The following is a 13,267-nucleotide window of genomic DNA, read 5'->3' as shown; positions in this document are numbered from 1 at the left end:
AACTAAACATTATTAGAACATGTGATTTTAACCTTATTATGATATACTACATATGTAGAGCACATTACATATCCAGTCTGAAACTAATCTGATTATAATCTAATCTAATCTGATTATAATCTAATCTTTTCTAGAACTATACGCTTTGGAAAGATTTACGCAAACTGGAATCAGAAGTTGGTGAACGATACCTCACACATGAGAGCGACGATGCACGATGGGAGAATTATGCACGTGAATATGGAGACAAGGAACCGCCCACAAACCGTGTACAGCTCAGTCCCGGACGTCATCTGGACCGAATCAGCACATTATAGAGAAGACAAAATTTTTGAAATATACACTCTGTAATTTTGGAAGACAAGCATGGAACTTGGATACCATACAGAAATAGCATTGTGACACACAAGTGCTGTATAATTCCAGGTTGCCATGGAGATGATAAACAAGGTTTCCTAATTTGCCCTATTTAAAGCCATCAGGGAATTACGGAATCGTTTGTGCACAAGAATAAGATACAACTATCTTCACATTCAAGTGTGGGATTGCATTTTGGATAGATTCGAAAAAGTATTGAAAACGTCAGGTTGGCAAAAGCCATATACAGAGTAAACCTCTCGTGATTTTTTGCAGTTTTTGAACATTTTAATGCATTTCTGCTGTAGTTTTCTGCAGCATTAGCAATGTATAAATATGTAGATGCTGAATGTCACTATTATAAGAAATAATTTTTGAAAATGCCGCCTTGATACATGATTGTATCAATGGCTATAGAATTTTGAATTGTGTGGTCGCAACAAGTGACGGCTGCCTTAATTTTTCAAAAAGTCATTTACATCGCATACTTCCACTCATAAAACATTTATTAATCAAAATGAAATTTTCATTCATTCAAAAAGTCAATTACAATGCATTACATACAATTGTTTTCTGTGAGAAATATTTAAAATTCTAAAAACATTCGTACATACAAAATGATGCTATCTGTGGTATACTTATTATAGATATAAAAAAAGACTAGAAATAGTAGAGAATTAGCGTATGCTTACAAAGAGATCAGTGATAACTTCCGCGACTACGCAACATTTGAAAATCTGATTCTAAACAGATAGGTTTGCATCACGTCTTGCCAGAAAAAAAGTGTTCAATAATGCAATGAATGTATAATTACACATTGAATTGTCATTAAAAAATGTTCGCAATTCGATTAAAATCGGCAAGCATATATCTACGACATTTAATCATTGTGCTCAACAGAAAATCTTTTGAGCATTTTTTCATTCGCATAATAAACATTGAAAATCGCAAGCTTTTTCGTTGAGCTACTAATTTTTTCACCAATTGGCAAGCGTACTGTATATCGACGACGCCTAATCGTGCTTAACAGAAAAGAGCATTTTTTCATTCGCATAATAAACATTGAAAATCGCAAGCTTTTTCGTTGAGCTACTAATTTTTTCACCAATTGGCAAGTGTACTGTATATCGACGACACCTAATCGTGCTTAACAGAAAAGAGCATTTTTTCATTCGCATAATAAACATTGAAAATCGCAAGCTTTTTCGTTGAGCTACTAATTTTTTCACCAATTGGCAAGCGTACTGTATATCGACGACGCCTAATCGTGCTTAACAGAAAAGAGTATTTTTTCATTCACATATTAAACATTGAAAATCACAAGCTTTTTCGTTGAGCTACTAATTTTTTCACCAATTGGCAAGCGTACTGTATATCGACGACGCCTAATCGTGCTTAACAGAAAAGAGTATTTTTTCATTCACATATTAAACATTGAAAATCACAAGTTTTTTTTTTGTTGACTAAAACTCAATGCTTAAAATACTCTATTTAATTTAATTAAGTTAATTTAACACTCACACAAAAATTATACTCAACAAAAAAACTATAACCAACGTTATATATAAAAATAATTTAAAAAAAATAACTTCATCAGCAGATTTTGACAGCATGCATACTTACCCAGAGTCTGTCAAATTAGGGTAATTTGTGGTGATGTAATACAGCTACAAATGGCACAGAGAGAATTAGTTATTTGGTGTTCAAACTCCAAAACAGGGTCAGTGGCCTGGTTATTTGTATTTGGCTTTTTAGACCTACTACAATGATTTCAGACACATAGTCCCACAGTTCGAGCGACTGAGAATCATCTACCAGCATGCCACGTTTTTGTGAACCTGTGGACACAGAACCAACAGCGTAATAGCGCATCTAAAGGACGAGTCAAACATTACAGCACCGGCAATCATTGTCAACACAGTCTTTTATAAAAGGAAAACTGGTATCCAATTTAAACCATTTCTTTTCTTTTTAATGCTATCAGTAAATTTAAATGTATATAAATTGCATTTTATATACAAAAAGTATTCATGGCATATTGCAATGAAATTAGTGCTCTTTCTTGAGTAATATACATATTATTATGCATTGATTTTGCAAATTAATATTTCAAAAAGAAAGTTGAAATACTAAACTGAGAAATCATTGTCAGTAAAACAGTTTCTCTTTCATTTATTACACAATTTTACATGTATAATCTTGGAGTGAAAATAATACAAATTTTGTACATCTCCTTTGGCTTGAATATAAACCCAGCCCAGGTTGAGACACTGAACATAGATATGGTGACTCTGGACTGTTCTAGCTCTACGCCATTAGAGTGATGATTTTTGGTAAACCACATAGGATTATTAGTTAAAATGCATTAATATTTTGTGTGTGATATTATTTACAATAGTGTTAATATAACACTACCAAGTTTTGTTATAGGTTCAAGTCATAGGGTGCATTTTTGTGACATGACCTACAGAGGACCAAGGACTCTTCCACGAGGAAATGTGCTATATTTAGAAACATTACATTAACTAGGATATAAGCAGCAGCAGTAGTAGTACTTAACCAAAATGACAGAGTGTGTAATATGTTTAATAGGATGTTAATAAAAACAATAATAATGTGAACATACAGTAGCTTATTATTTATATCGGGTACTAAATATTTAGTAAATAGTCGGGACTACTGAATATTGTATTTGAAATGGACGATACTGACGATAAGTCAGAAAAAAATATATGAATAATATTATGGTATTTGAATATTCATGTGTGGTAATGAATATTCATTAAATTTACTATTTTATTTTGAATATTCATATATTATAATAATGATAATGATTATTCTTTAAATTATTTTTATCTTATTTGAATATTCATTTTTAATTTCTTAAAACATTTGTGTATTACCTGGATGATTTAAATATTTGAGCATGTGTTTTTATTTTAATACTTTCTCATATTGTAGATCGTCAATATAAATTTATTCAGCAATTTTTAGAATATAGAATATGAATTGTGAGTATTGCATTAGGGCAAAGACCAAGCCATTATATTCACTCGATATAGGTGACCCATTTCAGTAATGGCGGCGGAGGTGCTCAGAGGAAAAAAAAGGCGTGTTAAATAAATCGGACTTAAGGCCAATTTACACAGAACAGCAGAAACGGTAATAAAAATATAGAAATGCGAACAACGCGAAGTGAACAGGTGGTTTCCACTCAGGATAGATACAGATTATATGTGGGACAAGCTACACGGTCTTCCGCTTACCGTTACCACTCGTCTGTGTAAATTGGCTTTAAGGATAAAATGGTAAAGGTTTTAAAGATCATCATGAAAGATCATTTTTGAAGATTTTTTATTGTAAAATAGCATTTGAATTGTTTTTTTCTGAACAATCTATGATACCTGTTTTTTTCTCAAGTGGTCCCCAATTAGTACCGCTATTGCAAGGTAGGATTTCTAGGCTTCAGCCAAATCAAACATTGTTTAATTATATATATTTGTGGATTTTAGATACTAGTTTAAAGTGTAATAATATGATATTCAAATTATATTGAAATGATATTGGTCAGTAGAAAACAGAGCACTGTATTACAATTATGTAAAATAAGATAGCCATAAATGAATTGAAAATTATCTAGGGTACAATTTGTATTAGCAATTGTTTTAATGCGTAGTTCGTTGAGAAAATAATACTGTTGTATGTACAGTCAGCTGCCTTCAATGATTTTGAGCAAAAAAAAAATTGTAAAGTATTGTTGATTTTAGATAGGTGAACTTAAAGTCTTTCAAGCCGATGTTAAACACAGAGTGTCCAAATAGTGAAGTAGAATACAGTATTTGCATTCATTGTATCATAGCCGATTGTAAGGTATACATACTTTTTTATGATTATTATATAACCAGTGAATTTTAAGATTCTACAAAAATACTTCAATTTCTGGTGCTTCTTCTGCCTTTTATATTTATCAGAAAACTTTGTTTTTAACTACAATTTTAAAAAGATTCATTCCAGAAATTGGACCCTAATTCTTGTTTCGGGAATAATTTCTATAAGTTACAACTGCTTTTAAAAAGATTTTCTAAATGTTTTGTTTTGCAAAATATGTACTAGTCAACTTTTTTTAATGCTTTACCAGTTGTTAAAAAGATATATGTGAATTAGTTGTACTATATTAACGTTCAGAAATAGAAAGTACAATCTAATCAATATTGTTTAACATGTTTGCTAAAGACACAGAATATATTCAAGGGGTTTAAGAGATATATGTGAAATTATCATGTGAAAATTATTCTACTGCAATTACTGCAGTAACTACATTTTTTACTGCAATAATGTATGATTTTTATGAGGCAGTCACTGCAATAAACTGTGTAAAGAGTAAACAAAATACAGTTACTGCAGTACCTGCAGTAGTACAATTTTTACTCTGTTCCTAAACATGGTTCCCACTAGTAATGCAACGCAAGGACGTAAGCGTAAGGAATTTGACAGATCAGGACGCAATAGATCATCAAGTGCTTTGTGTGATTGATCAAATTACTTGCATTGCGCGAAGGTCCTTAGCTTAACATTAGTTTCATCTATTACAATGTGGTGCTCAGATTAGATAAAGTCCACACATCTTTTAAATTGGGAAATACGTTCATTTTTTTTTTGTATGACAACAAACAGGATTATTTTAACCTTTGAACCCCTTTATCTGGAAATAGCATTGATATTTATACAGTATTTTACTTTCTATTTAGAAAATAAATGGTGGTTGTGTCTCCCACATCAACAGATGAAGAAGTTGATTATTCAGCAAACATGATATATGTATTGTAATTTTTTATGAAAACATTTCATGAAATGTATTTAAAACATGCCTTGCTTTTTAGCATTCATTTAATATCTAGCACAATTATAGAATAAGGTTGCTATATTTCAATGTACGTCATCTATTTTAAACTATTCTTGGCAATATATGCTATTTTCGTATTTATGTTTTACCCTTTCCTTGTATCTTGCCATCTTTGATAGTTCACTTTCGTTAAATTAATTGTTTATAAACATGTTCTTTTAAAAACACCATGTGTTGTCCTCCTATGTGTACATTTTTAAATAGTAAAGTTAGAATTTGAAATAGAGACGAAAAAGAAAAAACTTTCAATTGTAGTATATACCTCAAGAACGTTACTTCTCGGACGCGTAATTCGTAGACACATTTTCAGACTGTGATAAAAATAATGACGTTTGGTTGTTGCATTGCATTTTAAGAATGTGGGTCGTTAGTCGTATCTGGATGTTGTTACACCCTCCCCTCTCCCACCATTTTTTACAAGTAAAAAGAAAAATAATGGTACTGTAGTTAAATGAGGATTCATAATTTGTGTAGAGGCTTTTAGTCAGACCTTGAGTGGTATTGTTCAATTATGGTGGTGACATTTATATCACCATGGTGATAATAAACAAAAACAAGACAATTCAGTTGCACATGTTTTTATTAGATAATTTTTGTTACCATTTTTCAAAATAATGATTTTTTTTATGTAACTTTTTAAATGTTTTTTGGTGTTGCATAGGCAGATGCAAGGCCTTAGATATTCCACACCATTCCATATTTTCATGAAAGAATATGTTCCAGAATTCCTTGTCTCACAAGATGCTCACACTGTGAACGTAATAGGAAATGCTGTAAAGAAAAAAAAAATACGGTTATAAATAAACTTTCACTTAAGCTCTATCAAAAAAAAGTGTGATGAGCCCAAATATGGTAGTAATATGACATCATGTCCATGGGCACAAAACATTTTTTTTGTCACAAAAAAAAGTTTGGTAGTGTAAACAGATCATTATACTTGCTTAAAATCATGGAGAAAGCTCTATGATAAGGCATTGTAATCATAAAGCATTGTCATTTTGACATAAATATGTAACACCTACAAATAAATACCTGTCTCATCCACTAATAGTTTACATATGCACCTGTTTAAAGCAAATAAAAACCCACCTGACAATTTTTCTTTAAAACAATGATTGTCCCATCTTCTGTTTCAAATTCGCCATGGTCTACTAAGCACCGTACCTGTAGTATACAATATACTCAGTAGTCAAAACAGACATGATTTTTCAACAATAATTATTATGACATGTAATTGCTGTGGGCCATATAGTCCCAAAGAAAAGGTTTAAATCATTGCACACACACTGATTAAAAATGGATTATATGCCATTAACCAGTCAGTATTATATAAAACCTAAATAAATTCCTGTCATTTGATTAGACGATTGTGGGTCACATGGCGTGCAATAATACGCACTATTAAACAATCGATTAATAGTAATTTTTAAACATTTTTGTGTACGAAAAAAAAAACGTTTGGTGGATAAAAACAAAATCTAGTGTACAAATTGCTGTAAAATACAACAGCGCCACCTGTTGTCCTTCCTCTGTTTGTTAACACCACCGCGAGATAGCAACAGCAGCAGATTTTTGTGTACGATTTGGAGATATATATGTACTAATTTCATTAAAAGGCATTTAAACTAGCTTTAGTTCGTTTTTATGTATACTATTATCATTTTACTTACTTCAATATATAAACTTTTTGGCGGTTTCATGTCCTGAAATTAATTAACAAAATGCTGATTAGTACTTCGTTATTTATCTTGCTATCGTCATTATAGTAATCTACATCTACAGTCAGCAATCTTAACAACAGGACACTGAGCTTGCCTTGCCAAGATAAAAAAACTTTGATCTTATGTCTGGCTGCTACAAATACCAACAGTAATGTACTTTGTACATAGAGAGATTGTAGTATCCGACCAAACTTCACCAACATCTTTGATATTCGTCATCAAATGCATGTGGAACTGATGGTGTCGCAGCCACAGATAAACCCTTTGATCTCCAAAGCTCAACATCCTGTTGTTAGACTGCCTTGGTCATACCATGTAGAAATATGAATTTAATAATGGAATTGTAGATTGTACCCCATGGGTTTGCGTCCCTGTTTCACGTACCTGTGTTAAATCTAATCCATCACTACCCAAGGATCTCATGTATTTAGCTAAAGACTTGTTGTAACGACCAAACCAGTGCATCTAAAAGATAAAATAACATTCTATATTTATGGAAGTTGTCATTATAATAAGATTTGATTTACATTTTTTATCTTAAAAATTAAATATTTCCATACAAAAAATCCTGTTTAACTTCACATTAATGTTTTAAAAAACTTTAGTGTTTTAGTTTTAAAGCTCAGTCTACACTATTAAACTTTATGTGACAAAAAATTGTGATGTGCCACTACCATATTTAAGCGAGCACATCACACATTTTTTTGTCAAACTAGTTTGATAGTGTAGACAGAGCTTTAATGTATTAAATTCTAAACATAAAATTCTACCTCATTTTCAGATAGATTTTGTTTTACATCAACTGGTAAAACACTACCAAATTCCCAGCGCATTTGTCTGATAACTTGTAAGCGGTTGTATCTAAAATAATAAGAGATAATAAGTTGTTTATTTCAGCATACATCCATACAAGTGATACAGTATTATTCTAGTATCTATATATAAATTTACGTAAGGGCAAAATTCGATAAATCGCGCCTTACTTCTAGAATTTTTACTCGATGGTATATAAAGTTGGTTCGTACTTTCGGTACTGATTTTAACCACCTGATGTAACCCTGTTTACTAATTAAATTAAGTTAGATAATTAGTTATTGACGATTAAAACGAATTTAGGTTCAACGATTTGCCCCAAATAGGGGTGTTTTCCGATCGTTGTATACACTGTCTAATGGATGTCCATCTTGAAAAATACCCGCCACAAAAATGCGAGGAGGCTTCGCATTTTCCTATCTCCTCCTACGATGATTGTTTTTAATAGCTGAAAACTGTTTGAACAGCTAGAGTACAGCATCATAATGTTGAGGACAGGCCGATTTTCTTAAAAAAATACTATTTTGATAGATTTAATATACGATTATACAAATGTATTGATTTGCGATGAATGGAACATTCCAATAATAACTCTTTGCTTTAACACAAGTACCACCAGCTGTAGGTAAATTTATTGGCCCTTGGGGAATTAACCTAAAACCTATATATAGATAAGTATTGCAATACTTGGACATTACTGTAAATACATATTAACATTTGTGGTCGCCATTGAATTTACTGTGAGTGTGGGTAACTGTTATATAGAACGTACAATATACAAATAAACTGTAGTACTGACAGTTGCTTCTCAACGTTTGTATATTAATAATTACAAAGAATATAAACGTTGTAGTGGTACGTGTATCGTTACATGTACTATGCTATTTCAATCGACTATGACAGTGACAGTTTTAACAAAGTATTAAGTCGCAAATGTGTTACTGTATTAAGTGGTATATTATTTATAGGCCTGTGAGTAGGCCCTACTGTTATATAAAACGTACAATATACAAATAAACTGTACTACTGACAGTTGCTTCTCAACGTTTGTATTAATTAATAATTACAAAGAATATAAACGTTGTAGTGGTACGTGTATCGTTACATGTACATGCTATTTCAATGGACTATAACAGTGACAGTTTTAACAAAGTATTAAATCGCAAATGTGTTACTGTGGTATATTATTTATAGGCCTATCAAAGTGAAAAACATATTTCGTTACTGAGTAGATAAATAATATATTAAAACATTGTTCTTCTTTCTACCCATATCCTCTTCCCCATCCCTCAAAACTAATGTTACACACAAAACACAAATTGGGTTTGTTTAAATGAGTCCAAATAACAAATTTGGACTCATTTTGTGACAAGTTTCTCTTTCGGAAGTAATTCCCAGTGTGCTAATTTCAGTTTAATACATAAATCATCGTGTCTATTTATTCGTTTCTGTAAACAATAATAACTATTATCGTCCTGCAGTACGTACATTAAAAAAAGCATTTTTTTACGCTGAAATTACTGTGTATTCGAGAACCATCTGTGGGCACGACCTAGATGGTACGCGAGCGAAGCGAGCGTACCATCTAGTAATTGAAATGATGAATAAATCTCACATAACCTGGAATGTTACAACCATTGGCAGCGCATACTCTACTTCATTTTGTGTCTGTTGCTTCTAATCTTTCAATATAATAAACAGTTTGTGGCTGTGGAATTGAAACTGTTACAGCACCCTCTATTTTGTGTGGCAAAATAACCTTTCCTTTAAACAGACACACCTTAATTTTGACATTAAAGTGAATACTGAAATTTATACTGTAGTACAGTATTATCCATTATCATGTTGGCCTAAGAGTATATTCCTTAACCTATGTCTACACTATCAACCTTTATGTGACAAAAAAATGTGATGTGCCCATATATGGACATGATGATGTCATACCACTACCATATTTGGGCACATAAAGCTTATAGGGCATCTTTATTTATATGAGCTTTTTCTGTTGGTACTGAGGTTAGGTTGTTTTTTAAATGCACTTGATATAATTGTGTATATTACACCAATCATGCATACAGTTTGTAGCCCTTAAGAAGTTGTAGCTTGGTGGTTATGGTACTTGGCTACCAATCCAAAGGTCCTGGGTTCAACTCCTGTCACTTCAGTATTTTTTCTAAGATGACAAATTACAACTCCACTCCCAAACACAATAATAATTTGTTTTATGTAGACCATCTTGTGTGTGTATATGTTTGTTTGTGAACAGGATTGCCACCTTAAAAAGGATAGTGAATGAATTTCGCTTAAGGTTATCCTTGGTAATTTGCCTAAATATATAAACAAAACCCTACCCCCATTCTCAATATTCTCTCCTTTACTACAGCATAGATATAATATTATAGTGAATGACTGGGCTCATTTTGTTGGTACTGAGGTAAATGTTGTTTAAAATGCACTTGTTAGTAGACGCACAACCTCCCTCCCCCCCCCCCCACACACCTTAAATGTTGAAATCACACAATGCTCTCTCCTTTCTCATTAGAGATAATATTATACAGTAGTGAACTCTCTATGACTGGATACTACAGTATACTTACAAGTATGCAAGGAGTAATCTTTTGTTCCGGTTGAGGCAAGCATGTCGGAATTGAACTCCTGCTAGCATCCCGGTTTCACCTGCTGCTGTAGACGATCTAAAAGAATCAATAAAGTATACAATCAATTCTCTTATTCAAAATATTATGGTATTCACTTGTTCTGTCCGTTCCTTATTGAACTTATTTTTATCTGGATGAATATTGCACTGATTAAGGGCTAGTGTTTCCCAAAATCTCTGCTAATGTTTCTGGCTGTTGTATTTCATTGTTTTGATTTTAGCTTTTTTGCTTATTTTATTTTGTATCGCCATTGAGATCCAGCCACTGATACCCACAGCATTGTCATTTTGTCAGTGCTTATTTTATTTTGTATCGCCATTGAGATCCAGCCACTGATACCCACAGCATTGTCATTATTTTCAGTAATTTGCCTTTTGATTTATACATATATATATTTTTTCTGGCTGTTTTTCTTTATCATTTTGATTTAGCTTTTTGCCTATTTTATTTTGCATCTCCATTGAGATCCAGCCACTGATACCCACAGCAATCTCATTATTTTTAGTAATTTGCCTTTGGATTTATATATATATATATATTTAGCATATAAATTTCCTTTTTTTTCAATCTTCTTCTTGATCTTGATGCTGTTTACTAGGTAATTTCAATTCAAGTCTCATGCTGTTTACTTATTCAATGTCATTTAACTAAGTGAGCTGATTATTAGAAAATGGTTCAATTTAAAAAACATTAAATATGTCCTTACGCTGCTAATTAGCTTTTAAACTTAGTAAGTCTGTATCATCATTTTACAATATTGTTTTTAAAGGCTTGCATGGCGAATAAACAATAGCAAAGTTAGGTTTGCAGTACACAACAAGATTTCTTTTTGTAAAAATCAAAAAATACACAATGTGTTTACAAAAGGATATAAAGTATGGTTTTGAGAATGTCTCAACGTTTAGGTTGTTAACTTACAATCGGCTTCTAGAGAATGGAAATGCGCGGTGTACCACAGACTTTTTTATTATAATTTTACTGTTAACCAGAAGCTCCATTTATAAGTTTGATACGATAATCCACTTGTCAATAAGCGACTTCGATAACTCCAGAGAGCGGCCTATTTACAAGGTCAATCGGGACAAAATTTCCATCTAGGTCCTATCACGGTGATGTAAATTTACATCATCGCGCTAGCCTCGCGCCTATGGAACTTTTTTTGTCCAGATTTACCTTTTAAATATGGTGCACTTTATTGTATGATCCGCTATTTGACCCCCGGGAGAGGTGGGTCATGGATGCGTCATTTAAAAATAATTATTGACGCAGGGGTGCATCAAGAAACCTAAATGGTATGTCACTTCAATAAACAATGTGTGACAATGTCCGTCAATTTACCACCCACCTTATTATGAACAACATGGTCACAATGCATCACTGTTCTTCAAAATTGGTGTGTCATGGTTACCTAAAGATAAGTCACTTTTTTGACGCAGGGGTGTGTCATGATATTCAATAAGGTATGACGCACATGGAACAAATGACACACCTCTCCCCGGGGTCGTTTAGTAGTAGGTCATACAATTGACAGGTGCATAATATTTAAACTTTTTTATACTAGGCCTAAAGCTCTGTCTAGACTATCAAACTTTATGTGACACAAAATGTGCCCATATATTGACATGATGATGTCATATCACTAACATATTTAAGCTTATTACTAACATATTTGGGCAAATCACACTTTTTTAAAGTGTAAACAGAGCTTAAAGTTTATATTCTTTGGACTTGTTAGTTGTGATACAAAATGTTCGAAACGTACACATCCGCTTGATTTTGATCATAAAGCGTCCTCATTTCTTCCAGGACCTGTCGTATACTGTCATCCTGTAGGTGAAAAAAAGTTTCAAAATATATTTGTTGTTTTTTAAAATAAATATCTGAATAAATTAGCCCTACAATCTACTATCTATATCATCAATATTATTATAGAAAATGGGGATTATTATAATTTATTTGAATTGGCACTCACTAGGTATGAGATCCCAACTGTATTAATAATTATATATATTTATTTATAATATTTGACAGGAATTTAAGAAAATCTAAACAACACAGGTATATGCTAAAAATTACATTTTTAAACGTTAAAGAAGATGTGGAAATTTATGAGATTGAGATAAAGTGGCCCAATTAAATTACTATGCCATTTAATTAGACCACTCAATGGGCTAACAGTTGCATTTATTGTATACTAATATCAATATTTAATAATATTCTAATGAGACAAAATAAATAAACCGAGATCTAGGCCTAGCTACCTAGTAGTAAACCGGCAAGCGTAGTGGTAGGCCTAGACTCTCTTCCGCTGGCATGTTTTAGTTTGTCCGGTCGGCCTAGAGAGAGATACGATCCACTATCAGTATCATTAATTAACTACTCCAGATACCGTTATTTGTCGATTTGGCTTATTTACTGAATTCACAAACTTACATTAAATGGTAGGAGAGAACCATCAAGTGATCGTTGGAGATCTCTAATTAATTCGAGAGCTATTTCACCATACATTTCAAAATATGTCTTGCTTATCGATCGATAATATTTTTGGACAGTTCGCGCGAAAATGATCAAAACATTGACAAGTTACGCATGCGCACATACATTTCCGGCTTATATTATTATGTAATAACAGGTATATAAACTATACCAAACTGGCGAGTAAATCATGTTTTACTTTTTAAACCTCGCAACGTCTGGTTGAAAAGGCTACTCGGACCAATAATTTCTATTAGCCTAGGGGTTATTGCGATTTGGACGTTTCTGATTGGCTGTAGCCATGGACTATATTGATTAACACTGTTCTGATTGGTTGTAGC

At 32.3% G+C, this 13,267-nt stretch overlaps 2 protein-coding genes across 6 annotated transcripts in view; one reads left to right on the top strand and one right to left on the bottom strand.

Moving 5' to 3' along the window:
• LOC140059788 (serine/threonine-protein kinase D1-like) overlaps window positions 1-1,452 on the top strand; it is a 32,245-nt gene extending 30,793 nt beyond the window's left edge. For all 5 annotated transcript variants that reach the window (XM_072105697.1, XM_072105699.1, XM_072105698.1 and 2 more), the window contains one exon: window positions 135-1,452. In XM_072105697.1, the coding sequence (XP_071961798.1) occupies window positions 135-317 (183 nt within the window). In that variant the 3' untranslated portion in view covers window positions 318-1,452. The remainder of the gene's footprint in view (window positions 1-134) is intronic.
• Window positions 1,453-5,723: 4,271 nt separating this feature from the next.
• Window positions 5,724-13,004, bottom strand: LOC140060391 (DNA replication complex GINS protein PSF1-like). The gene is made up of 8 exons (XM_072106577.1): window positions 12,885-13,004; window positions 12,214-12,278; window positions 10,392-10,487; window positions 7,752-7,842; window positions 7,366-7,446; window positions 6,931-6,963; window positions 6,350-6,424; window positions 5,724-6,031 (listed from the first exon to the last, which is right to left on the bottom strand). Exons 1-8 carry the CDS (start codon window positions 12,957-12,959, stop codon window positions 5,963-5,965), a joined length of 585 nt encoding a protein of 194 aa, XP_071962678.1. The 5' UTR covers window positions 12,960-13,004; the 3' UTR covers window positions 5,724-5,962.
• Window positions 13,005-13,267: the final 263 nt, after the last annotated feature.

This window comes from Antedon mediterranea, chromosome 10, assembly GCF_964355755.1.
Source record: "Antedon mediterranea chromosome 10, ecAntMedi1.1, whole genome shotgun sequence".
Classification (NCBI taxonomy): Eukaryota; Metazoa; Echinodermata; class Crinoidea; order Comatulida; family Antedonidae; genus Antedon; species Antedon mediterranea.
This window is presented reverse-complemented; position numbering and strand designations above follow the sequence as displayed.